This window comes from Sphaeramia orbicularis, chromosome 19 (genome assembly GCF_902148855.1).
Source record: "Sphaeramia orbicularis chromosome 19, fSphaOr1.1, whole genome shotgun sequence".
Lineage (NCBI taxonomy): Eukaryota > Metazoa > Chordata > Actinopteri > Kurtiformes > Apogonidae > Sphaeramia > Sphaeramia orbicularis.
Genome location: NC_043975.1, coordinates 46,543,289 through 46,571,178, shown reverse-complemented (window position 1 = coordinate 46,571,178; position 27,890 = coordinate 46,543,289). Strand labels below are relative to the sequence as shown.

At 37.4% G+C, this 27,890-nt stretch overlaps 1 protein-coding gene across 1 annotated transcript; it reads left to right on the top strand.

Moving 5' to 3' along the window:
* On the top strand, positions 1-27,890 carry vstm4b (V-set and transmembrane domain containing 4b). Its single transcript, XM_030163160.1, has 8 exons — positions 1-52; positions 2,340-2,747; positions 16,508-16,561; positions 16,770-16,877; positions 18,537-18,570; positions 18,674-18,798; positions 22,062-22,126; positions 27,731-27,890. The coding sequence occupies exons 1-8, from the start codon at positions 1-3 to the stop codon at positions 27,854-27,856; spliced, it is 972 nt and encodes a 323-aa protein (XP_030019020.1). The 3' UTR covers positions 27,857-27,890.

Genomic DNA, 27,890 nt, shown 5'->3' with positions numbered 1-27,890 from the left:
ATGAAGATCGGCTCTGTGGTCTTCGCTCTCCTGACTCGAGCGCTCTTTGGAGGTAGGAAAAGTTTATTTAGCTTCATACCAAAGTGGATGTTTTGGAGACAAAATGTTCTACAGAACTTTAAGGCAGAAGCTCTGCACAAAGGTCCTGAAAATGTGATTTTGGATTTTGATCCATCATGAGTAGATGGAGGAAAAATACGTAGAAGATAAGAAAGTTTGTAGATGTGAAATGCACTGAAATGATGATGTATCAGTGTGCTGACAAGTAAAGTACAAGTTTATGAAGACTGCATATGTTTGCAGAAATGAAAGGAACGCCAGAGTGAAAATTGGTGGTTTTCTTCTGAGTGTTTGAAAGAAAAACAAATCTTGCAGTCTTGTCTTTACATTAATTTGTTTTGATTTCAGTCATTTTCTGTCAAAGTACATGGTCAAGTGTAAATGTTTGGAGGCTAAAATCAACTTGCGACACAAAAACAATATTTTTTCAACTGCTGGACTATATTTTCACCTTTCAGTTCCATCTAAATGACAGACAAAACTGCAAGACAGGCGCTGATCTTAATTACGTGCGGCGCTCAAAGCATCAGAGTTGTGTGACAGTAAAATGCTCGGGTGTCATGGAAAGTGAGGATTATGAAATTGCCCAGTGAACGGAAAAACAGATGTGTGATATATTGTCATGCAACATGCAGCCGCAGTAAAGTTTGTTCCTCAGTTTTCATCCTACGTATGTCATCACATGCCAAAAACAACAGTGCAGTCTGCAGGAGTGGGAGGTCTACTGAGAAACAACAAATGCACCACAACCACACATATACAATACAGCTTCCGCCTCTAGGATAACTTTAGTTGCATTTGTGATGGTAATTATGGTCCTTTTTTTTTCTCCTTATACTGACCTGTTGGCAAATGGATCGGTCTAGGTTCAATTTACAGTTTATCATATGTTAAATCCTCTGGGGAAAAAAACCTGCATTGATTCAGGTAGATTGCAATTTTATTGCTTTTTTTTTTCTTTACATAATTGTGTATTCATACTTTATTGCTGAAAGCTTTAATAATCACCAAGTGCTAAGAATTGACCTTTTATTGTGCCTTGTGTTTGTATGTGTGGGTGTGGGTGTGGGGGGGTCTGCTTAGATGGACTGAACTGAAATATAATGTAAAGGATGCAGTTCTGTGGTGGCCCAGTGGTGCAACAGCCCAAAAAATTATCCACTATAAGAAAAAAAGAGAACAGCTCGAAGAGTTATCCACTGTAAGAAAAAAAGAACAGCCCAAAAAATTATACAGTATAAGAAAAAACAGAGAACAGCCCAAAAAATTATCCACTCTAAGAAAAAAAAGAGAACAGCCCAAAAAATTATCCACTATAAGAAAAAAAAAGAAAAAACATCATGTTTTTTTTTTTCTTATAATGGATAATTTTTTTGGTCTGTTGCACTTCTGAGCCACCGTAGAGTTCACATGAAGCTACCAGAGCATTAGGACATTAACTTTGTAAATGTATAGGATGGACCTAACAATGGAAAAACAGGAAACAGCTGGTTGTATCGTGTCAATGCTTGACCCTTCAGCCTCTGACGTATCTGTGGTGAGTTTTCTGAATGTATGATTCATGTTAAATATTCATGAAATTTCAACCGGTTGCTCAATAGAAACATTTCCAAATGTGCTCATAGACCTTGCTCTTTCCATAGACATCTGAGCATACTCAGTACACCCCTCGCTGCCTGAGTAATGCCATTCTTTTATTTTTAATGTTGTTTACAGTGTTCTGGTGATTTTCCTTTATTTTTTTTACTGTGTTTTTACCCAGTTTTGACCATGTAACTGCTTTCTGGAGTTCAACCAGGTGTCAAAAAGCAGCTGGACTGATTTAGAAAAAAAGAACCCAAAACAAAAACTACTGGGCCCAAATTCAAATCCTTGTTGTTCAGTGTGTTCCAGTTCACAGTTCATGTTCAGCATCCTAAATCTCTTATTGATGTACATTCTGAGTGTCTTATTTCTTCCATACCTGTCAAACTTCAATTCCTCTCTTTGTCTTTTTCTGTTATTCCACCTGTTTTGACCCTAAAACACACAGTAAAACAAAACCACTGAAGAAAAAGTAACACAAGCACAAACTCACAGCCGCTTTAATGAACCTGAAACAGACACAGATTCACAACAGCACCTTTACCTGGAATCAGGGCTCAGGAGTTAAAGGGTTTAACTGTGACTGTAACTGTCTTTAAATATAGACATCACACTTTCAATATTCAGTGTTTCTAATTGTGAAATATTCTGTGTTCTATCCCCTGATGTCTTAATAATTATCTTGCCTTTTTCAGATTTGTGCTTGGCCATCAATGTCACCATCACCCCATCCCCTTTTACAGTGGCCCAGGAGGGTCAGAACATCACCCTGTCCTGTGTTGTGTCCCAGCGCCGCAGAAACGCTGCTTTACCTGTAGTCAAATGGACCTTCTTACCCGCCGGCGCAGACCGGCCAGAAGACGAACTCCTCATCGCACGAGTCAACATGAGGAAAGCCCGTTTCTATGGCAACTACACTAAAAGCTTCCCGTGGCCCAAGCTGAAGCTGACAGTGGTGAAGCAAGGGAAGATTTTTGACTTGCTGATCTTAAATGTGTCGGAGGGGGACCGGGGTCTTTACATGTGTCGAGTACAGGAGTTTAAAAAGCACCAGGACCGTTGGAAGGCCTCGTCCAACTGCACCGCCGCCACGGAGCTCAGAGGTAAGAGGCAACTGTTGTGTCTCCTGCGTTGTTTTATTTTCTTTTTAACATTACTGTAAGATTTGCTGAGAAATAATCCCATTATACCCCAATTGCATATACCAGTCTGAGATACTCCTGAAATGCTCGCATGGGCAAATTCAATGTTATTGCCCTGTGTTAGTGTTTGGCAGCCACTTTAAAGTCTTCAGATGTCTTCAAGGGCAGCTGTGGCTTAGGACAATGGTTCTTAACCTGGGGGGCACACCCACCTTGGGGAGGAGCCAGAGATCCCGGGGGGGGGGCTTTGTCTGCATTGAACAATGGTTCTCAACCGGGGAGGGCACAAGCACATCGGAGAGTAGCGAGCGACATCATCAGGGGGCGTTTAGAGTGAGAAAGCTGAGAGGGGAACGCTCAGGCACAAATGGGGCGCATTAGCGACCCCCCCCCCTCCCCAAAATTTGTTTTAGGGGCAGGTGGTCAGTGATGAGGTGAGGGGGGCTTTATCTACAGAGCCATATAACCCACCACGTCCTCCACATACAGGTCCATTGCATTACTTTTAGAAATACACCCCCGTCCAGTCCCAAACTTTTTGGGTGATGAGGGGGCAGCAGTAGGCTCATGATGCCGTTAGTGGGGTTTTGTTCAAAAAAAGTTACACACCATTAACCTAGAAGGCTGGAGAGACGGCTCGTAACAGAAGGGTTGTGGGTTCGATTCCCAGGACTGGCAGACAGTTGTTAGTTGATGTGCCCTTGAGCAAGGTACTTAACCCCCTACATTTGCTGCCTTGGCGCTTGATATGGCAGCCCACTGCTCCTAGTCTGTGGTGTGTTCCTGCATGTTCTAGTGATGGGTTAAATGCAGAAGGTCAATTTTGGGGTGTGGTGCATGTCTACGCGTGTCATCTATATATGAACAAATATAAAGAATCCTGATCAGATGAGTCTTTGTTGGATATTAGAATCATAATAATAGTTCTGTTAGAGAATCATCATCTTGGCTTTGCAGTTTAATTCCTTTTTGCCATGGTGAATGGTTGTCTCTTACCTCTGTTGGGAACAGCTTTTAGCAACTCACTCTCCTAATGTCAGCTGTTGAAGGTTTCAACAGAATGCAAAGCTTCCAAAAAGAACTTTGGTCAAGAAATTTCTGTGTAGTTTAGTAAATTCCTCCTTTTGGTGCACTGGTTTGGTTTGTACACAGCTCTAGTTCTGTACCAACATCTGTAGCGCTTTATTGGTAAATGGTAAATTTTTAAATGGGCTACTGACAGCTACTAAAATTGTCATGGCGTCCATTCTTGTGACAGGTCCCCAACCAGTGCCGCCTTATATTTAAATGGAGTTGTAAGAAAGTTATACTTTTAGGTTAACAATTTTTACAAAATTGTTGACGAAGAGTGATGTCTTTCCATGATGTACGTAGTTGAGAAGAAATTGACTGGATGACACTGATTGTATGTGATTTGTTTTGGAGTCTTCATGAAGATTCCAGCCACCATGGGATCAGACTTCATATTTCATACACTCATCCTCATGTAAAGTTTGTTAGTTAATGCTGTGAATTACTCACAACTGGTCCAGTTTAGACGTGACTGCTGATATGACTGCAGTAAAACTGTCAAAACTACAGTCAAATTGGCTGCTGCCGTCCTTACAATATGATGTCATCACTTTTGATGATGTGGCCCAGGGATTTAACAAGTATTTCTTCAGCCACAACAGAAGCAGCTGTTTTGATAATAGAAAAGGCTGCAAAGAGGTTCAGAGTCGCCGGGTTTGGCCTCTTGAGGCTGTGAATATATAGCTGCATGTTTTTGGAAAATGGTATCAAGAAATGTCCCTCTGTCACTGAGAATCCTGAAATGATGTCCCAGGAATATTTGAAATGTGTTGACAGTTCAGAAGTATGAAACTAGCAGAACAAAAAATAATCTGTGATTTTCTACAGAGAGCAGTTGAGCTTCTTCAGTAGCGGTCACCGCTCTGACCACAGATACATGACGTCATATATTTGGCTGCAGAAGAAGTGAAGTGAGTTCACTGAGACTATCCTGCTTTTGATTTGAAAGGGAAAATGTCATTGGTTATGAAGAGGCCTGGAGATAAAAGGATCGTCATTGGAGTAAGTTGTGGCTTCGACTGAGTAGACGATCTTGGCCAAAGAGCAGAGAGTGTGAGGTTTCAGTGCTGGCGCTGGCATACGAGACGTTCACACAACGGAACGGATGACAAATCCACTGGTACCAGTTAGCGCAAAGAAACACACTTTGTAAAATGACTAGCCGGTAAAACCTTTGCTCATTTTTCCTAATGGTGCATTTGTTGCAGATTTTAAATACTCAGACCCAGATGTAGATCTCAGACAGGTCTGATTTTAGTCCAACATTAGTAAAAACAGCTCAATCCTGTATTTACCCAACTAACTGAAGAATCAGAACCCGTACACATACTGTCTCAGTCTCCGCTTTGGCTGTGGAGCCAGTGTTGGCTTGCATTAAAATTTTGTAGATCATGTGATCAGTAGTGTTCAGAGATCCCAGTCTACCCTTTTACTAGAACCTTCAATAAGTTAGGTTTAGGTCTAGACTTCAAACATAAGATTTGTTGACAAAGTACATACAATAGACTTTGTTTTTATAGGGAACTTCTTCTAGTTTCTCTGTTTAGCATGTGGCTGGAAAACAGCCAAAACTACATCAGCACATTAGTAAATGCTCCCCTTACTATTAAATAGTCAGTGTTAAGAGATGAAGAGAGCTGCACAGTGTATAGTGATGCCACAACTGTACCATGGTGGTCCTCTCCTCTACAAACCGCCTCTGGTTCATTATAAATACATGTGTTTAAGGATGTTTTCCTGCCCACCTACACCTGACCAAGTGAAGCAACGCCAGATCATAAGACTGCCCCCACAGGACTGTACTGTAGGCACTAGGCATGATGGGTAATCACTCTGGAAAAGGGTCAGTCTAGACTCATCAGACCACAGTAACTTTTTCTATAAACTATAAACACAGTCCAATCATTTTGCTTTCTATCAAGCAGATGTTTGTTTCAGAAATGCAAAAGCTACTCACTGCATCAGTTAGAATTAAGCTGCTTGTTGCACCTGAAACATATTAATCTCTGCAGTATTTATCCAATGAAAGGATCCGGACTCTTTGTTTTGTGAAATGCAAGGTTTAATTCCAGCAGTTTAATTTTTTAGTTTGGCCCCTGCACAAAACAGATGCATATTTATCTTAATAGCAGCTTCATCCGATATTAAGTGTACCACAGTATTTAGGTTTTATACAGTCCAAATTCCAAAAAAGTTGGGATGTTGTATACATTTTAAATAAAAACAGAATTAGAGCTGAACCAATTCATCAACTCGAATCGATTTAAAGTAGCAGTAGTACAATTTTCCTGAAATTAAGCTTTGTTTCCTTAATTTCGCTGCTGCTAAACATTGGTTCCACTGTGGTGTTTCACAGGAACACATGACGCCAGGTTCAACACACAGCTGGATGTTAGTTCCATGTTCAGTTTGTATAAGTTAATAAGTCAGATCCAAATGTGTTGTAGACTGCAGTGACATGTCATTGGACTTGTTTGTTGTTGTTTACATCTATAGATATTTTTATGTATACTTTTATACTGTTGTTACATTGTTATTTCTATATAGACAATTTTTATATATCCTTTTACTTTTATACTTTTTGTGGTTGTTTTAGCTGGTTCTAGAATAACGGACAAGTTGTCATTGACAGCTGCAGCTCTAAACACAATACAATGGTTTCAATAATCTCCTAAACTCATATTTCATTCACAGTAGAACATAGGAAATATATGAAATGTTTAAACTAAGAGAATATAACATTTTAATACAAAAAATAATATAAATGTGAATCTGATGAATAACTTTGCTCAGTACCATGTGTCCAAACACGATGGTGTGGATTCCAACTGCTCAGCAGTCCTAGTTCTTCTTATTGGTTTAGGAGGTCAGCAAATTATGGCATTATGGTTTTATTTATATAGCATCACAGTTTTTTTTAAATTAGGTAATAAGTTGTTTTTACACTATCCATCCACAACAAAGAGCACCTGAAGGAGAATTTATGTGATGCAGTGTTTCATGAGAGCTTAATGGGATCATATTTTGCTAAACTCACTTTTATTAGTCTTTGGTTCATTTATTTGCGTACTTGGACCCTAATAGTTCATAAAGTTTGAATTTGAACCCTCCAAAAATCGAGTAGATTTCTATAACCCATTTTAATCCCTTCCTAATTTGTTACATTTATAACTGGTTACATCACGACATTTGACATATAAGGTCCAGACTTCTGACGAACATTTCTCCGAGTATTACATAATTGTTTGTCAGCAGCAGCGGTTGTAGTCCATACTGAAAATATGTCCAAACTTCAAGTCAATTACCTAAAATGTTCAGTTGTTGGTTGAACGGGACAGAGCAGCACAGCCAACATCCTGTAGGGGGCGGGGCCTGAAGTGGCTCTTTTGCATTCAAATGGCCAGTGCTCAAAACGACCTTTCTCCTGTCATTACTTATGAATAGGGTAGAAGATGAACCTGTGGAGTTGAATTAATGAAGAATTCAGACCCAAGCAGAGCATTTCCAGTTTATGTAGACCACAGGGAAATGTTTGAAAATGCATCATTCAATTTTAAAAAAAAAAAAAAAAAGCTAAATTCATCAAAATGTTGTGAGACAATTAATCTTGTTCAGGTTTATTAGGCTACTGTCAATGTGTCCCTCCTATTTATCCAACCCTAGACATTGCTCACCACATTTTCCATGGAAGCGTTCCTACTTGCTGCGACTTTCGAGGTGTCCACAGCCAAGACTAGGCGCAGACAGACATGCAGTCCCTACCAAGCACTGTTGACATTGGCTTCAATGTGGAGTTTCCCTCCCAAAAGTAGAGCAGACAGAGTCAAACGAAGTCCGGAAGGAAAATGGAACAGGAGATAGTTGTGCTGAGGAAGGTAAAGTTGGGATGTTTGTTTGCAGTGACAGTCGAGTGCGGCGGCTGACTCCCGTTTGGCTCTTAAACTTTTGTGGTCAAGGATGTGGACTTCTATTTTCATCCAAGGAAACACCACTGCACTATGGTTTCAGTGATATTATTAAAAAAGAGCCTACTACAACATTTTTGGGTGAATACTCGAATTGTAACATGAATGGCAATACATGTAGACATTCCAAGCAGACAATCTTACTATAGTGCCTCATTTAGACATTGAGTTGAAGTCAAATTTCAACATTTACCAAGTTGAATAACGATAGTTAGCAAGACTGATAGAAGTATTTACAGGGTTTTCATTGGTATCTATTTTCAAAGATCAGTTGTTTGGTTCTATCTCGTTGTCAAGTACTAAGTCACTGCTCCGTCAGTCATTCATGGTCAGAGACGTGTTTCCTCCTTCACGGGCTGTTCCAGTACTGGTACTGACACAGACTGATTGTATCGTCCCATTACCTGGGCTGAGATGGGCTGATCACTGACCCTGTGCAGCAGACACCAATCTAAGATAACACATTATCAACCAGTGGGTTGCGTCTCTAGGACAATGGTGGAGTAGAAAGGTTACACCTGAACAAACAACAAACACCAACACTTATGCTGTGTTCCAGGCAACCCGTAACTCATGTTTTTCCAACCTTCAACTGGGGAAAATGCACTGGAATGTCAGTCAAACCTGTGACTTCCCACCCATGATTTCGTACTAGATCCATGTACTCCCAGTTCCGAGCTCTGGCATCACATAGCCTGTGAAACAACAATGGCGGCCCCCATGGATGCGGTGTTTATGCCAAATTGTTTATTAAAATAAGGTATTTTTCTGACGTTATTTATCCACGATGTTCTGGATAATCAGCAGCTGCTCTAGTGTTAGCTAGTTTTCAGTCCATTGAGTGCAAGAATAAATTAATACCAAATATGTATCCAAATATACAAATAACATAGCATTAAAGGTATAACGGCTTCTCTTGAATTATGTGGCGTTTTTACTCCTCTTTTTCCCTCAAATTAGCAAAATGCAAACACTTTTGGTGATAGAAATGATTGTAAACTAGAAAAGCACTTGGAGAGCGCAGACCTCCACCAAGGCAGATCAGTGTCCCCCCCCCCCCCCCCCCCCCCCCCCCCAAAATGTTTGTTTCTCTGTCTGTCTGTGTGCAAGATAACTCAAAAAGTTATGGACAGATTTGGATGAAAATTTCAGGAAATGTTGATACTGGCACAAGGAACAAATGATTAATTTTTGATCGGTGGTGGGGGGGCCACGGGGGGCCCACTGATCTGCCGTGGCAGAGGTCTGGGCTCTCTTTTGTAGAAAAGCACTCAGAGAGCCCAGACCTCTGCCAAGGCAGATCAGTGGGCCCCCATGGCCCCCCCACCCCCAATCACCACCAAAATTTAATCATTTGTTCCTTGTGCCAGTATCAACATTTCCTGAAATTTTCGTCCAAATCCGTCCATAACTTTTTGAGTTATCTTGCACACAGACAGACAGACAGACAGACAGATAGACAAACCAACTCTGGCAAAAACATAACCTCCTTGGCGGAGGTAATGAGCATAACGAATGGTCCATCATGCTGGTTTGTTTACATCTAGCCACCACAATTCCTTGCGCTCAAACAGTTTGGCATGACTTGCCTAGAATGTTACAAAGTCGTTAGTCCTGGTTTGAAGTTGAGACTTACAGGCGCAAAAACCAGCCTGGAACGCAGCAATACTTTAACTCAGGGGTCGGCAACCCTGGTCGTAGAGAGGCACTATCCTGCATGTCCTGCACGTCCCTCTTCCAGCACACCTGCTGGTCATTATCAGGCTTCTGCAGAGCTTGATGATAGGCTTATCATTTGTTTCAGGTGTGTTGGAAGAGGGATACATCTAAAACATGCAGGATAGTGGCTCTCTAGGACCAGGGTTGCCGACCCCTGCTTTAACTCAATCTGTCCCACTGACTGATACTGGTTTACTCACACAAACACCAACACATACTTTAACTCAGTTTGTCTCACTGACTGCTGTTTGTTTACTCGCACTGATCACCCAGGATCAAAGGCTGGTACGTCACTTCTGGTCAACAATGGCTGCTCCCCATAGCCCCCCCCCCCCCCCCCCTTTAATTCACATAATAAAAAGGTCCAGTGAGGTGCATTTATGGTGATTTTTTACTGAATTTGTACCTCTCTTGCTCATAAGTAATACACAAAACACAATTAATGTCGTAAACATGACCGGTACAGGTACACTTTAACCCTAAAGACCCAGAGCTACTTTTGTGTCAGGTCCCAAATGAATTTCTCTCTATATTTAACCTTTCTTAAGTGATTTATCAGCATTTATTACAATATTATCCTCTGTATTTTGCATTTTTCAGTGTAAATCAGGTATTTTCCCCTTTGTTTAATTTACTGATCATGTTGATGTTCATGAAATTTCAGAGTAAATTTAAAGGTTATTATTTTACAACAGAAAAAACTGAAGAAAAAGTGACTTTTTTAATGTGTTTTACTGGTGAATCAATGTTGTAGAAGATGGTGGCATTTCCATGGTAACTATGGAGCCTCTAAACATCCAAATGGGTCATATCTGATGACCATGAAAAGATAACAAACTGTATTTTACACAAATTATTGACATGGATTGATAGGATTAGTGGATCAGAAGTTATTAAATGTTTTAGATCAGTAGATGGGATGGTTGTCAGTGGCTGTTTGGGTTTTTATTGGTTAAGTAATCAAATAATTTAGATCTTTCCACTGGTTCATTACTGCAGTAATTAATGTGTTTTAGCTGCAACAAGTTCTTTAACCCTGGTTTGACTGCTGCAGCTTCTCATTTTTTTAAATAACCATCAGTTTGATGGAGATAAAGTCATCGATTGGACGAGATTCATCAGGCTCAAATTGTGAAACAGTGGTTCCGGAAGCATGAGACATTATTTTCACTTATGGATTGTCCACACCTGAACCCTACTGAGAATCTTTTGGAGATGGACAAGGCTTTATGCAGCGGTCCGACTCTCCATCATCAATACAAGATCCAAAACATAATGCAGCTACGGATGGAAATAAATGACGCCACAATGACTGTGTCCTGTAATCAAACCCAAAGGCAGTCCAGTGATATGTTTTGTCTGGAGCTCTTTTTTGTCTGGGCTGTGTATATAGTTAACACTTAAAAATACTGTGTAGGATCCAATGGGACAATTATAATGGACAACAGAAAACTCTAACAACACACTTGGTTCTGTTTCTCACCAGTGGACCAGCAGGCACCAGTATTTCCTGTCGTGTTCCCCACTAACGCTTGACAGCTCTGATAAACATCAGAGGAAACCCCCCACCTCTGGGACCTGGTCCTCCTGGTCCCCATTTCAGTTGAAGAACAGCAGATGACTGAGACTTGTGTGAAAGTATGTGTGTTTTTGTGACGTGGAGCTGATGGAATTCCTGTGGTTGGATATTAGGTGACCAGGTGTTTCCGCAAATCACACATAAAAACTGCCATTCCTCCTCTCAGCTGCTGTTCTATTAAACACAAACAGAGAGGTCGGAGGGTTTGGTGATAAACCGGGCCTGAGCTCACTGTGGACACACTACAGAAACACACACCGTGGACACACACTGAGGACACACACTGTGGACACAGCCTCCTCTGGCATAAACAAACTGGACTCAGGTCGGCTCAATATGGACATCAAAGTTAAAAACAGTGTTTCTAAGAGGTACACGGATGTGGCTGGGTTTATGTATAGTAACAACAAGGAACCCTGGGTAATGTCCTGCCGCTCGAAGAGGACAAGTAAATTCTAAAATAACTCTGAGGCCACGGAGAGATGGAAAAATAGGCAAAAAATAAAGGCATTTTTTCTGTCCAGGCCTGTTTGTGTCCATAATAGGGACGGAAGGAGCAAGTGTAGGGAATGTTTAACTGCTTGTCGTCTCAATTAAAATACAAGTATATTTAAAAATGTATATACAGTGTATTTGTGTTTTTGTTTTCAAACAGATGCTAAATTAAGCAGTGATTGTTCATTTGACTATAACACAAAAAATAGATAGAAATTTGGGTATGATGCAAATTTGCAACAACAGACTTAATAGTCAATAGTAATGAAAAAGTAAAAGATAGATTTATTTTATTTTATTTTACCTTTATCTAACCAGGAAGTCCAATTGAGATTAGGAATCTTTTTTGCATGGGAGACCTGGCCAAGGTAGCAGTCATACAAAGTCCAAAACAACACAAAACACATACATGATACACAATTAACAATAAAACACAATAACAACTATTCAACCATAATGGCATTAAGAAAAACAGTGACATTCCTCCTTCACTGCAATCTTCATGATGGATGGACATGGTTTCATTGATGTCATAAAGTTATTTTCAGTGTCCTGTCTAGGTACATATCAAATGTACCTGAACCGGCATCGAGGGAATACATCTGTTATTTTGGCTGATTCCGTAATGGAGACATTTTGATGCAAATTTGCGACAATCAGCGTGAAGGGGTTAATTCTAATAATAAAATGGATGCACAGAGACAACAGGAAGTACAAGGGTAGATTATTCAAACCTTTGTGGATACTCATAATGCTGCTGTGTGCTTGCATTCATCTCCAGTCACTTATTAAACAGTAGAGTAGATGAAGACACAGAGGCTGATTATTCCACCCATGCTCTTGTATTGGTGTCGTCACTGTTGGGTTTGTTGGGGGACAAAAAGAAGCCACAAGAAACCGGTCAGAGCGTTTGAATGCAACACTGGCCACTGATGAACAAGAACTGCTCTGTTTCCACTGTTTTCTGATGCAGTTTGGAGCTATTCAAAGGAAGCTGTAAAAAGGATGAGAATAAAGGCAGTTTTATGGCGTACAGTAGAGAAGATTTCTCTCTTTTCTGATTATTCTGACATACGCCTTCAGCGGCTGAGACTTAGATTAACCCATAAAGACCCAAACAGCCACTGCTGACCAAAACCATCTACTGATCTAAACTTTTAATACCTGCTGATCCACTAATCCTATCAATACATGTAAATAATTGGTGTAAAATGCAGTTATTCATCTTTTCATGGTCATCAGATATGACCCATTTGGGCATTCAGGCTCCATAGTTACCATGGAAACACCATCGTCTTCTACAACAGAGGTGTCAAACATACAGCCCGTGGGCCAAAACCATCCTGCCAAAAGGTTCAATCCGGCCAATATGACGAATTTATAAAGTACAAAAATTTATACAGAATACACTGACAGTCAAAGGTGTCACTTTGTGAAGTTGTATTGATGATAAAGTTAAATGCTATATTATTCAGTTCCAGATGCCTGTTACTAAATGTTTAGTGTCTTTGTAGATCCACTGTAATCTGTAAATTGTACTGTACATGTATAAATGATAAACTGAGACATAATATTGTTAAAATTGCACTTATTTTTCTTCAGAAATGTCAGGTTGTTTGTTGATATTCACGTTATTCACCTTTTTTGTTTAAGGATAGTTTGTAAATGTAAACATTTTCATAATGTAATTTAACTTCTTTTTTTTTTTTTACACTAAAACAAAGAGACAAATTTGGAGTTGTTATTGTTATTATTTTGGTTATTATGCAGTAATTTTATTGATCATGCCCGCTTAAGATCAAGTTGGGCTGTATTTGCCCCTGAACTGAAATGAGTTTAACACCCCTACAGTTTATCATCTTTTCATGGTCATTCAATATGACCCATTTGGACGTTCAGAGGCTCTGTAGTTACTGTGGAAACACTGTCGTCTTCTACAACATCGATTCACCAGTAAAACCCATGGAGTTGAATCAATGACAGTGGATGGACACACTGGGTTTATGTTTAGTTAATGAGAGATTTTACCCAAAAAGTCACTTTCCCTCTAGTTTTTGCTATTTCTGATACAATAACCCTCAACTTTAATCTAAGCTTTTGTGAACATCTGCATGATCAGTGAATTAAATATAGGAAAATACATGATTTACACTAAAACACTAAAGAAAGGTTGAATAGAGAGAAAAATAAATATGTGTAATTGTCACAAAAGTAGTGCTGGGTCCTTATGGGTTAAACTGTGAAATGGCATCCAGTGTGTCCCTGTTAAAAGTGCTTGTCATTAATTTTAAAGTGGCAGTTTCACAGTCCTATATATCCTTGCAAAATTAATGTCTTGCTCTTGAGGTTTGTGGTTAAAATTCCAAGAAAGCAACAGAATTAAAGTCCAAAGGTTCTGTCTAAGCTAACCGGTTAGCAACAGTGTAAACAAAAGTTCAGTATTCACACACTTCTTTCTCGGACGTGGAGTTCCTTCGTTGTCATTAGCTGATCATAAAATAGTTGTGCAGTGATAAAAACATTTTCACAGTCCCATATTTCGACTCCTTGCTTTAACCTTCCTCTTGACCTCTTAACATCCTGGGATTCCGTGGTGCTCCCTCTTCTTTTGTCCATGTCATCCACGTCCTTTGGGGTCACCATGTGTCAGAGTACAGCCCAACCTTCAACAGGAATCTTAATACCAGCACTTTTCATTTTCTTAACGAACATTGCTTATTTATATAAACCATGAACCAATGATTATGTCTTATGTGCTGCTATGTACAAGAGTGCCCTGTTATTGTGCGTTGGCCTTGTAATATGAAATTTAGTTAAATCATACATCAGAATGAGACAAACAGTCTCAGGAACTCTTTCTTTCCCTCCACCATCAGACTTCTTAACAGCTGACAGGAGTTGACAATAACAGCCATTCTGACTGTTTACAGTGTTTGTACGTTAACGTCTTATTTATCTCTGACAGTTTGCGCAAATACTCATACATTGCACATTTATGTAAATATATTTTTACCTAGAAATAGTAGTTTATATTTTATTCTCACCCTCTTTTGTATGCCATTCTAAAATGCCACTTTGTTGTATTTGTTTTAATTTTTTTTATTTTCATATATCTTAAATTCTTGAGGCATTCAGTGTGGACGGCAAAGTTTCATTGTACAGTGAAACCTGTTTCTTCACTGTACATTTGACAATAAAATGCTTTGAATCTCTTTGAACACAGTGGAGAATCTACAGCAAACAGCTCAGATGACTTTTAATTCCTTTCAACTGTGCTCTGACAGTGTGTCAGTCCGTCTGCATCGAGCCTACCCGTCATCAGCTGCTGGTGGTTTGGGGTATTTCGAAATACTCTGCTGGGTGTTACTTCATGAGCTTCCTACCACCAGCTCAGCAAGAGCAGAACAGTGTTAAGACTGCTGTGGTCAGATGGGGTGGAGAAATGAAAATGTGTATGTGGGGGCAAGATTTCAGGTTGGGTATGGGAAACATATTTTCTCTGTCTTTTTGGACACAGACATCATATAACTGGAACTGTAGTTTCACTGCAGGCGGCTGTTCTGGGACTGCATTTAGTTAAAATGGAATAAGTTTGGGAAAATTGACTCATTGTCTTGACATGAAATAGATATAAGAACATCACGCATGTTTGCAAAGGACGATACTGCCAGCATCCCATTAGCTTAGCTTAGCTTAGCTTAGCTTAGCACCTTGATTGAAGAAAAAAAGAGGAAATATCAGTGTCCTCACGTTTTGGTTTGAAATGAAGGGTTTTGTTCATGTCCAAGATCAGTCACACGCTGTATGTTATTGGTGAATGTTTTATTTAATCAGTGTTGTGCTTTTATCATCACTCAATGTTGTGTAAAACAATCAGTCATACAGCAGTATATGACATGCTGTAACAGTAAGGTGAAGTCCTAGTATTTTGTAATAAAAAAAAAAAAGAAATATATCAATAAATTAATATATAAATGTTTGTTAAAAAATGATATATACATATTAGGGATGTAACAATTACCGGTATAACGATAAACTGTGGTAAAATTCCTTACGATTTGTATTACCATTTAAATTCTAATAATTATTTGAAACTTTGAAACTCACGGTGAGAGAGAGTGTTAAATTTTATTACTGCTGTTATTCTTGTTATTTTTATATAAATATAGACAAACATCAAAATGAAATTTTGATGCAATGGCTCAGGAGGCAGCAGGAATGAATTAAACAGACACTATATATACAAGATAAAATAAATATGCATATAGAAACTGTATCAAGTAATAAAAACTATGATTCAGTAATATATATCCTTCTACTTTTCTGATTTGTGTGGTTGTTTCAGTCGGTTTGTGAATAAAGGACAAGTTGTTTGTCAATTTCAGACCTGTCCTATTCGCATTTTTAATATTTTTTTGGCCTATTCAAATAATGGTTTAATTGAATCAAATAATAAAAAACCCCAAAAAAGATTAATCGATTAGAAAAATAATCACCCCCACCCTTTTGTCCCAAATATGATCACTTCTTAAAAGCCAAGGTATGATGAACCAAAACTCCTGTCCTCTAATCAACAGGAGTCATGACAGTCGCTCTGTCCACTTCTTAAATCCAGAATGTGATTGGAACACAGATAGAGTCACACTCAAACCCCACGTAAACACAAGCTCTTACTATGACTTATTGAGATGTCTTACAAAGGCCAAGGTTTATCCAAACAGCAGTGACTCAGAGACAGGAGCAGGCAGGGAGGAGGCTGACCTGAGGTTCGTTGTCTTCCTGCAATTAGCTTTATTTAAACTATCCAGCGTGTAATCAGGCGGCAGCGAAGCCACAGTGATGACCATGGATTCATGTGTTGCCCTTCTGTCTTTCTGTCTCCCTTCATGTAGTTCATCTGCTACCAGCCACTAAAGCTAAAGAAAGCCTTTGGAGCTTATTTGAAGGTAAGTCGTCATATTTTTAGTGTGTCTGTGTGGGTTCAATGTGTGCAGAAAATAGCACAACCCAAAGGATATACAACATAAGCTTAAATACTGCAGCTCAGCAAAACCTAGCGGACGTCTGTTGTTTTTTTCCTTTCATATTTTTGTGTAGTGTGACTCAGTAGGAATGTGCTGTAGTGCCAGACTTACGTGTGTTTTTGTGTTTCAGATGTGTACCTGTGTGCCGTGCTGATCTGCTCAGTGGGTCTGCTGTGCATGTGCATGTTCACGGTGACCGTAACCTGCCAGTACATACAGAGGAAGCAGCGGTTAAAAGGTCAGAAAGGTCGAGACTCAACAATAATGACCTTTGACTTCACCTGGATCTGTTTCCTGTGTCACTTTTTCCTCCATTTGTTCTCGACCACTCAGACTATTTCCTCCTGCAGCACACTAACACCGTGCTTTGGTGTAAATAGTTTTCTTTAGATTGATTTGATCACAGTTTTGTCTTTTATATTCTGTAAAGCTCCTCACTGCATCATTTAGGGTTAAAGAAACATAGATTAGATTAGATTAGATCAGATTAGATTAGATTAGATTCCTTTTATTGTCATTGCAAATAAATACAAGGAAATTTTAAAGCACAAGGTAAAAACGGGACCCATACAAAAAAGTATAAATGCTAAAAAATAAATTATATTCCATTCATACTCCACTCCCACACTACAAACATGTATGCAAACAGGTAGTGCCTGAAAATATGCAGTGATCATAAAATAATATGAATCACTGCAGTAATGACCCATTGAAGGACCTTACCTACTTAGTTGCTAAGTTAAATCTAAAGTTTAATTGTCAAGGCTGAGCAGGTTGTCACAAATCGCTTTAGCATTGACCCTCAAATTATACGAACATAACTTGTGCATAAAAATTTACCTAATGGAAAAACGACAATTTCGCCAAAAATCTTGTTTTTTGATTAAAACTTTTTGCGCTGGCAAGAGGTGGTTTTTCTGGGCGTAGTGCAAATGGTATATCACACAAAACTGCAATGAAAAGACCTTTTTCCGCAACTAGTCACATGAATTAAAAAAAAAAAAAAAAAAAAAAAAGGATGTTGACAGATGTTACAACAAGCGAAGAAGAAGAGTTTTAAAAGAAACAACCAGGAAACCCAATCATTTTTTAATTTAGTACGGGATAGAGGGGTAACATATAATAATAATGAAAATATCTGTAAATCAACACGATATTTATGTTCGTTGCCATTTTTATGGAATGACTTCTCGTGTCATCTCGCGATAGTAAATTAACAGGTCATCGCATTTGTGATTTAATGGAAAAACCGACATTATGCACTTCTGTTTTTTCGACATTTAGTAAATATTGGTTAAGTTTTGCACAGATGTCCAATGGAAAATTCACTTCTCTGGAAAAATAGTATTCAGTAGACTGAGTGAATTTTCAAAGGCAAATGTAATATTGATAGCTTCTTATAGAAAAAAGTTAAACCACCTCCGTGTCAACCTCCGTGACCCTCACAAGAAACAAGCAGCTCAGAAAATGAATGAATTGATATCACTTTCTATTAATGACAGTAGTTTCATTTAAAAATCTGAAATTAATGAATAGCCACTAGATAAGAAACATTCTCTTGATCCTGATGTAAAGTATTTGATCCACACTAATAATAGGCCTATAATAGGAGAAATAGAATACAATACAATACAATTAAAAGTGTCATCCAATGCGTACATTAGTTAATATAAATACAAATGAAAGCAGCTAAAACAAATGGGTAGAAAACAAACAGAAGCCATTCACAAAAGCAAAAGAATGAGCAACAAATGCTTTCCATTTCAGGGTTTTAAATGAACATTTCATGTCTAAAAGATGAAGTAAGATAATAGTTCATTAGTCCCATGATGAGGAAATATATCATTTCTATCTCAGAGTAATTATTTAAGATCATAAATGTGTTTTATCTCTACAGATAATTACCTACTGGTCAAAAGCCCCCAGAACAGGTATGATCTTAGTGCAAGACTGCGTCACAATTCTGTAAATATATAGAACAGTGAAAGAAAAGATAAACCTGAATGATTTTGTGGTGTTTTTTTGTTGGTTCAGTTCAGGGGAGACGGTCACCAGTCTGGTCAGTGTGTCTCCTGCTCTGCCTAAAAAGGAGAAGAGGTACAGGAAGAAAAGGAGCCGAGCGTATCAGGAGGAGATCCCACCAGAGATACCAGCCAAAGGTAAATGGACCTCTGCATTTATGACCCCACACATGATGCAACAGTCGCAGTGTATTTTGGCCATTTTTGCCTTTATATTTCACATTAAAAAACTGTTTAGTATGATATTTTTTCAGCACAACCTCACCTGTGTGACTTTATAATTCTTTGTTTCATTTGGCCTGTTGTATTAACACACTGAACCTAAAATCACACAAAAAACATGAAATCCAAGTAGGAAAAAGTTAGATTCTTTACTTTTTTTTCACCAAAAAGAACAAACATATCAAGGGTTTGTGTCCTTTCTGTCCCTACCTGTCCCACTGTCATAGACTTACTCAGAAATAGTTGAATGTTTGATTCCTAGAAAGATCCATCTTCTGATCACATACAGTATATTGGTCTTCTCCAACTCTCTAAACCTCCAGATGCTGAACTCAGCCCCATTTGACATCACCTTGAACCAGCAATATTTACTACAAATCACATCAAAGCTCTGATGCGATTTGATCCTCTTCTATGGAACATCCAGCTGATCACCTAAACATGTCTGATTTACTAATGTTTGTTGTTATGATGATCAGAAGGATTTGTTGCTTTAATGGGACTCCTTTCCAGTTGAGTCAATCATGTCACTATTAATCCAACAGAGTTCCAGACTTAGTTTTACAGACATTATCAGGATAAAGGATCCAATTTACAGATGGTTGATATGACTGTTTTGAGTCCTGCATCACTGAACACGGTCCAAAATGATTTTATACACATAACTATGCATTTGACTGAGCCAGACACACCTATTTATAAAATAAATCCAAAGTGGGCAAATCAGATAGGAGACCAGAACATGTCCTTAAAAAGTTAAAACTAAAAATAAAAAATTACATTTTTAGCAAATAACAAAATTATATTCAATTATTTACTATGAAAATGCAGACAATGCCTCAGGTGTTACTTTTTTTTTTAAGGAAAACTATAAATAACTGTTTATAAAAACAATCAGGTGTCACCAGATTCCACACATCTGATTGGTTAATGTAGTTAACTTTTCCATCAGTAGAAAATGCAGTGACTTGTTTTTTTTGTTTGTTTTTATGCAAGCACTTTCCTTAAAACTCTGTTTTTACCGTCTCTTCCTGCACCGAACACGCTAATAATGTTTATATATATATATATATATATATATATATATATATATATATATATATATATATATATATATATATAGTATATATATATGTATATATATATAGTATATATATATATATGTATATATATATATATATATATATATATATATATATATGTTATAATGAAAATTATGTTTTTAACAATCAATCAAATTTTATTTATATAGCTCTAAATCATAACAAAAGTTTTCTCATGACACTTTTCACATAGAGCTGTTCTAAATCAGACTCTCACAGAAACCCAACAAAATCCTCCAGGAGCAAACACTTGGTGACAGTGGAAGGAAAAACTTCCTTTAACAGGTAGAAACCTGGAGCAGATCCTGACTCCTGAGGATGGACGTCATTATTGTGTATTATAAGTCTGGTTTTACTTGGCTTTTCTCAGTTTTACTTTAACATTTGCATTCCCCTCATAAGTGTAAATAAAGACTCAGCGAGTCTGCTGATGCGTCATCTTAAATCACTTTATGATTCGGACATGAGGGTGCATCCAGGAACTCCAAAGGGTTAATTCCAATGCTTAAGTTTAATAAATGTGATCTTGGAACAGCTCTACACAGGTGCACCATGTGTTCCAGCTTAGACACACTCCTGGTTGGTTTAGTTCAGCCTGGTTCTCCACAAAGGCGTCAAAGGTCAACATTCACCCGTCCTGCCTCTGAACTCTTGAATTATGGCGACGTTTCCTCTACTTGACTGAAAAAACATTCTCACTGTGAACAAACCACAGACACACCAATTTCACCCTCTAATTAGTGTGTGAAAAGCAATAGACCATAAGGATATCTGTAGTTAGTGTAAGTCTCACAGGTCTTGGTGTTATTTTAGTGCTTCCCATCACTGCTGATGGTGCAGGAAAATTCATGGGTCCCTAGATGATCTGTTTGAGCAGCTGAAGTCCATTTATATGTTTAAAATTGGACTATATCAATGTCGTATCCCAAAGAGAAAAACACTTTCTTATTGAGGTGGCACAGAATTTGACATATTACAAAACCTGAGTTATGGCATAAAAAGCCACAGTTGATGGGAGTCAGTTATATTTTTCGACTGTTCACATAAACACATCATTAGTCTCATAGTCATCCACTATATGGACGAAAGTATGTGGACACGTTGAATTCAGGTGTTTATTTTCTAACAGGGGTCTGGGATACAAAGCAATAATGACTAATGCCAGAATATAGTTTTATATTGGGATAAATATCACTGCATTAGTTAGTTTGGTTAAAATTTCTGTCTTTGCTTCCAAAATGACTCAGAGATAGTTTTTACTTAATTTCTTTCAACATTGATTTTGTTTTCTTTTTTTTTTTTTTTTTTTTTTTCTATCCATGACTATGATTTTAAATGTTCTACCTCCACATTTCTAAAGTATTTTTCCTGCTCTGACTGTAAATAATAATTTTCTATCACATCTAACCATCTACTTTCTCAATATCTCACTGAGGAAGAAAAATCTCCTATTAAACTTTAAGGAAATATTGATGTTTCTAAACAATACGGACATAAATATTGGGACACATCATGTCTACAGCTGTAAGAGGTTCTGTTCATAATGATTTGACCAAGAAACATTAATATTAACAATCAATTTGATATTTATTCCAATATAAAACTATATTATGACATTTATTACCTCCGTCAAGGAGGTTATGTTTTTGCCGGCGTTGGTTTGTCTGTCTGTCTGTCCGTGTGCAAGATAACTCAAAAAGTTATGGATGGATTTGGATGGAAATTTCAGTAAATGTTGATACTGGCACAAGGAACAAATGATTAAATTTTGGTAGTGATGGACGGGGGGGCACTGATCTGCCTTGGCGGAGGTCTGCACTCTCCGAGTGCTTTTCTAGTTATTATTGTTTTGTATCCATTCAATTCAACGTGTCCACATACTTTTGTCCATTTGTGTTTGACTTAGATAATTATGCTATGAGGATAATGATACTACAAAACCATAAAAAGCCACAGTTGATGTGAGTCAGTTACATTTTTGGCTTCGATGGAGAGCTATCGCCGACTGTTCACATAAACATATATTATATTTTTGTTGCTTTGTAAAACCACTTTATTTTTGTTTTCTTCCCACAGCTCCTATTGGAGACAAAGCACGAAAACCCAAACTTTTAAAACCACAGCCAAGGAAAGTTGTGTTGGTGAGTACTATTTATCTCTTTTATACCTTCTTTTTTTTTTTGGCTGGTTGGGCAGTATTCACGTGAAGTACACAACTTTTGAGGTGAAACTTTGAGCATGTGTTCTAAGTGATCCAGTCAGAAGTGGACAATACAAAGTGATGCTTTGATGGCACATGGAGACCTAGTCAGTCAGGATGCTGTAGAATACTGTTTTAACGACCCCTGAGTTTATATTACAGAGTGTCTGACACACGAAAAACAAAGGCTAAAGCCACAGACACCGGCATGCAAATATTGGTGGAAATCATGGAAACTCCACACAACAAAAAAAAAAGATGCAACTACAGAAAAGAATGGGAAAATGTTTATACATGGGTGAAAGTGGTGGGGGATCATTCACAGAGGGTATTCTGCGAACTGTCAAACTTATTTCTCCATCGAGCACAGAGGCAAGTACGACTTGAAGCGACACACTGTATGTATGTGATGTTTTGGTAGATTTGATCCATATTCCCTTTTGCCTATTTTTCAGTTTGGAGTTTGAACTGAGAGACAACAAACAAACAAATATGCTTTTGTTAAGTATGTGGATATTTATTTTTTGACAAAAATTCCCCAGGATATTTACTTCATCTTATTCTATTTTTATTACTGTGTTAGAATGTTAAATGTTTGACTGTTCTGTGTTTGGATGCACAAAGGTTTTTGGCCCAAGTAATTTTAGGTTGGCTGGAAGTGGGAACAGCTGTTAAAATGTTCTCACTTGCGCCTTTTTGTTTTATTGCACATCGATTAGTTTACCTTTGAGGGTTGAGAATATGTACTCAAAAAAAAAGGGGGGAAAAAAAGCACATTTTCTAAAAGTATTTAATTACAATATTTGAAACTTGAGGTTTCTTTTTTGAGTTTTTACAAGTAGATTTTTTGTTTTGTTTTTACAAGCAAAAAAAGTTGTTGAAACCTGTGGAAAAAAAAGCAAAAAATAAATGCCCAGCGCAAAAATATACATACTGTGTGCAACCAAATCAAATTGTTGTTCTTCATATAAGCTTGTCCTCGACCTATAAGCTCATTACCTAAAATGTTAAGTTGCTGGTTGAACGGGACAGAGCAGCACAGCCGACAACCTGGAGGGGGCGGGGTCATGTGCATTTAAAGGGCCAGCGCTCCAAACCACCTTTCTGGTGTCATTACTCAGAAATAGGGTTGAAGATGGACCTGTGGAGTTGAATTAATGAAGAATTCAGACCCAAGCAGAGCATTTACAGTTTATGGAGACCACAGGAAAATGTTGGAAAATGCATAATTTCATTTAAAAAAAAAAAAGCAAAATATCACTCCTTTAAAATCTGTGTATGAGTCTTTAACGACACAGGATAGTCCAGTCGCTTAATCTTTAGCCCTATAAAACCATTTGTATCATATTTGCTACCTTTATTTTATTAACACGATCAATACTTTCCTTAAAAATTTGCAGTGAATGATCCGATACGTGTTTTCTGTCCCCTGGTGGATTATCATCCCACTACAGCCAGTGCAAAGGCCCTTTTCAATATGGCCACTAACGTTAAATCATCCAACACACATTTTGTAGGAAAGTATTTGGTACATTTCAAAAAGTTATATTAAGAAGAACACTTATATTGTTATTAGGTTGAAAGCTGAAAAATATTGAAATTATAGTGCTATTCAAGGGAAATAAAAGGCTGTAAAAAAAAAAAAAAAAAAAAACCTACCTGAAATGTTATATATTTTCAAAATGTTACTGGTAAAATCTATTTTTGTATCTAGAGTTAGCGTTGTTATGAGCAAAAAGTTGCAAAAAATGCCCAACATATTAAATGTGATACAAAAAATATATCATAAATAAAATTGTATGGCAAAAATTTTTGTTTGAATTATGTTAAAAAGGCGAATAAACATTTCAATTCCAAAAAATGTGAATTTTGTGGCTAGTTTTTACAGGATTAAAAGAAAGCTTGTGCTATGTTTTTGGCTATAGATGAACTTGATTGATTGATTGATTGATTGATATCTTTATTACCTCCGCCAAGGAGGTTATGTTTTTGCCAGGGTTTGTTTGTCTGTTTGTTTGTCTGTTTGTTTGTTTGTTTGTTTGTCTGTCCGTTAGTGTGCAACATAACTCAAAAAGTTATGGACAGATTTGGATGAAATTTTCAGGGTTTGTTGGAAATGGAATAAGGAAGAAATGATTAAATTTTGGTGGTGATCGGGGGTGGGGGGGCCCACTGATCAGCCTTGGCGGAGGTCTGCACTCTCCGAGTGCTTCTAGTTTCAATCATGTAAATGACAATTTAAAAACAGAAAAGCAAATAAATGATGAGAACAAAACAAAATGGTAACTTAAAACTGCAACGTCTTTAGCCCCAAAATTTACATGAGCGAAAAGGAGTAGGAATAGGGATGTAACAATATGAAAATTTCATATCACGGTTATTGTGACCAAAATTATCACGGTTATCATTATTATCGCGGTATTGTTGAAATTGTGCTCAAAATGTTCAAAAAGTACTGATACACACACTGAAATAATTTAACCAAGATGTATGTAAAAAATAAATAAATAAATAAATAAATAAATAAATAAATAAATAAATAAAATAATCGGCACAATGTACTTTCTGTTGGCAGAAACATTCAAATATTAACCCATAGTGGTCTTAACCTATTTTGGCCGTTTTTCAGTACTTTTGATTTTGCCTTTATATATTATATAAACAAATGTTTACTATACCCATGTTTGGGATGTTTGGGGTTTCATATATTCAACTTCATCTATATCATCTGTCTATTATTTTTTTTCGTTTTAACCTACTATATCAACATAAAAGGACAAAAAACACAAAAAATATATAAGATCCGATTTGAAAAATGTATATAATTTATTGCATAAATAACACAAAGATGCTTAATCAACCTTTTCAAACACTTTAAAAATGAATATTCATTCCAAATATTAGCTATATAAACTCAAAAATGTAATAAATTGAAACTATACTCAAATATTTGACATAAAAGCAGATCTTTACATAGGTGTTTTTTCCACTAGAAGTGTGGTAATCAAACATGGTCATGATAATTAGAATTTAAATGGGAATATTAACCGTCTGCAATTTTACTGCACTTTATCCTTATACCGCTAATCGTTACATCTCTAATTATAAACTTATCTGTCCTACCACTTCTATATGAACATACAGGGGTTGGACAAAATAATGGAAACACCTTCACCTCAAGATGATAATGCCCCAATCCATACAGCTAGAATTGTTAAAGAATGGCATGAGGAACATTCTAATGAAGTTGAGCGTCTCGTATGGCCGGCACAGTCCCCAGACCTCAACATTATTGAGCATTTATGGTCAGTTTTAGAGATTCAAGTAAGACGTCGATTTCCACCGCCATCGTCTCTAAAAGAGTTGGAGGGTATTCTAACTGAAGAATGGCTTAAAATTTCTTTGGAAACAATTCACAAGTTGTATGAATCAATACCTCGGAGAATTGAGGCTGTAATTGACGCAAAAGGTGGACCTACACCATATTAAATTATATTTTGTTGATTTTTTAAGGTGTTTCCATTATTTTGTCCAACCCCTGTAGAGTAAGGAGGTGAGATCAGGTCATGATGTTCGCTCCAGACACATGTACAGATGTGCGTCTAATGCCAGATGTGAAAAGACGTCTGCACAAACATCCACATGATACTTGATCAGTCATCATCCAGATGAATGTCACAGTAGCTGTATGCACCAATAGAACACACGAAGGGGCAGTACAATGGAAACGGACCTATTCTTGAATTATCTAATGAGAAGTCAAGAATGTGACTCAGCAAAACTAGCAGCTAAAAAACAAAAAAAAAATGTCCCAGTTAAAAAAAAAAAAAAAGAGCATGGCTCCGAGGCAGCTCTGCACTTTGGTGGCCCAGATGCTTTATGGGTAATCCAGAAATGTGACCAAACCACTGTTTTAAACCAAACGAATCCAGCTGTTCCATGATGCAGCTCATGTCCAGAGGGACGCTGATGTTGGGAACAGTTTGGTTTAACCCTTTCATGCACGGTGGTCACTACAGTGGACAACTGTTCATGTTCTCTGTATCTTCATGGGTTTTGTTGTTTTAGTTCCATATCAGCCGACACAGTGGATGCATAATGCACCATCCCATACACTGACATTCAGACCATTACTGTAGCTTTACTTTTCTAGATAAACCTGATCTGCAGTAACATGTTTGAGTGTAAAAAAACTGCTAATTGCTACTAAACTGTAATTAATAGCTTTTTTTTAACCCATAAAGACCCAAACAGCCACTGGCAACCAAAATCATTTACTGATCTAAAATATTTAATAACCTCTCAACCATTAAACCTATTGACATGGCGAAATAATTCAGGTAAAATACAGTTTGTCATCTTTTCATGGTCATCAGATATGACCCATTTGGACGTTCAGAGGCTCTGTAGTTACCGTGGAAACACCATCATCTTCTACAGCATTGATTCACCAGTAAAACCCATGGAGTTGGATCAATGACAGTGGATGGATACACTTGTTTTTACATTTAGTTATTGATATCTTTGCTGAAAAAGTCACTTTTTCTTAAATTTTCTCTGTTTTTGATATAATAACCCTCACTTTTAATTTGAGCTTTAATGAACATCTACATGATCAGTACATTAAATAGATAGATAGATAGATAGATAGATAGATAGATAGATAGATAGATAGATAGATAGATAGATAGATAGATAGATAGATAGATAGATAGATAGATAGATAGATAGATAGATAGATAGATAGATTGATTGATTGATTGATTGATTGATTGATTGATTGATTGATTGACTTTATTAATCCCTAAAGGGAAATTCAAAATATAGGAAAATACAAGATTTTCACTGAAAAAACACTAAATACAGAGGATGGTATTATAATACAGGGTGATAAATCCCTTAAGAAAAGTTAAATAGAGAGAAAAATTAATATGGGAACTGACACAGAAGTAGCACTGGGTCTTTATGGGTTAAACAAAAAGTTTTGTTTTGTTTTTTGCATATTATCTCCATGAAGGGAGTAATAACTAGTATTAGAGTATGTTAAAATGGGAGAAAACATCAGATTAGCAGCATTAGAAATGTGTTTATTTCATAGTTTTCACACAGTTTATCAGTAAATACATATGTCTTTGCTTCTAAGCCCATGGTGTTGAGCTGAATGGACACTTTTGGAACTCCATGAAAAATAGGTTTATAAAAAATTTCAATCGCAGAGTTTGTTTTTTTTTCATGCCTGAATAAAAATAAAAATAAAAACACTCAGAAAAAAAAAAGTCTTGATTAAGGTTTTCATAAAGGGTTAAATCTAGAGTTTACTTTTGTTCCTTAGTGTTGACAGTTTTCATCCTTGATAAACATTTTAATTTGCACTAACAGGCCTCAGCATCTTCAGCCCTGTAATTAGCTTAATTGTGCTGCACATAAAAAAAAAAATGTTCCCATACTTTCCGCCTCCTTTTCTCACCACTGATGACCCCCCACCCCACCCCGCCCCTTTTTTCCCATCCATTAATATGATTTCCCTCCATTTGCAAATCTGCAGCCAAAAATAGTGGAGGAGAATTTGACCTACGCCGAGCTGGATCTGGTCAGGCCACTTCCGGACACCAAGGCGTCGCGTACTGGGACTGTGTACGCTCAGATACTGTTTGAGGAACAGCAGCTATGAGGGAAACACACACCACTAATGACTGTGCCTTATG

Bases quoted from the DNA above. Each gene is read 5' to 3' on its own strand.
- vstm4b (XM_030163160.1), top strand. From the start codon at position 1: ATGAAGATCGGCTCTGTGGTCTTCGCTCTCCTGACTCGAGCGCTCTTT. The intron at 53-2,339 runs GTAGGAAAAGTT...TGCCTTTTTCAG, and splicing joins GACTCGAGCGCTCTTTGGAG to ATTTGTGCTTGGCCATCAAT. The intron at 18,799-22,061 runs GTAAATGGACCT...TTCTTCCCACAG, and splicing joins ACCAGAGATACCAGCCAAAG to CTCCTATTGGAGACAAAGCA.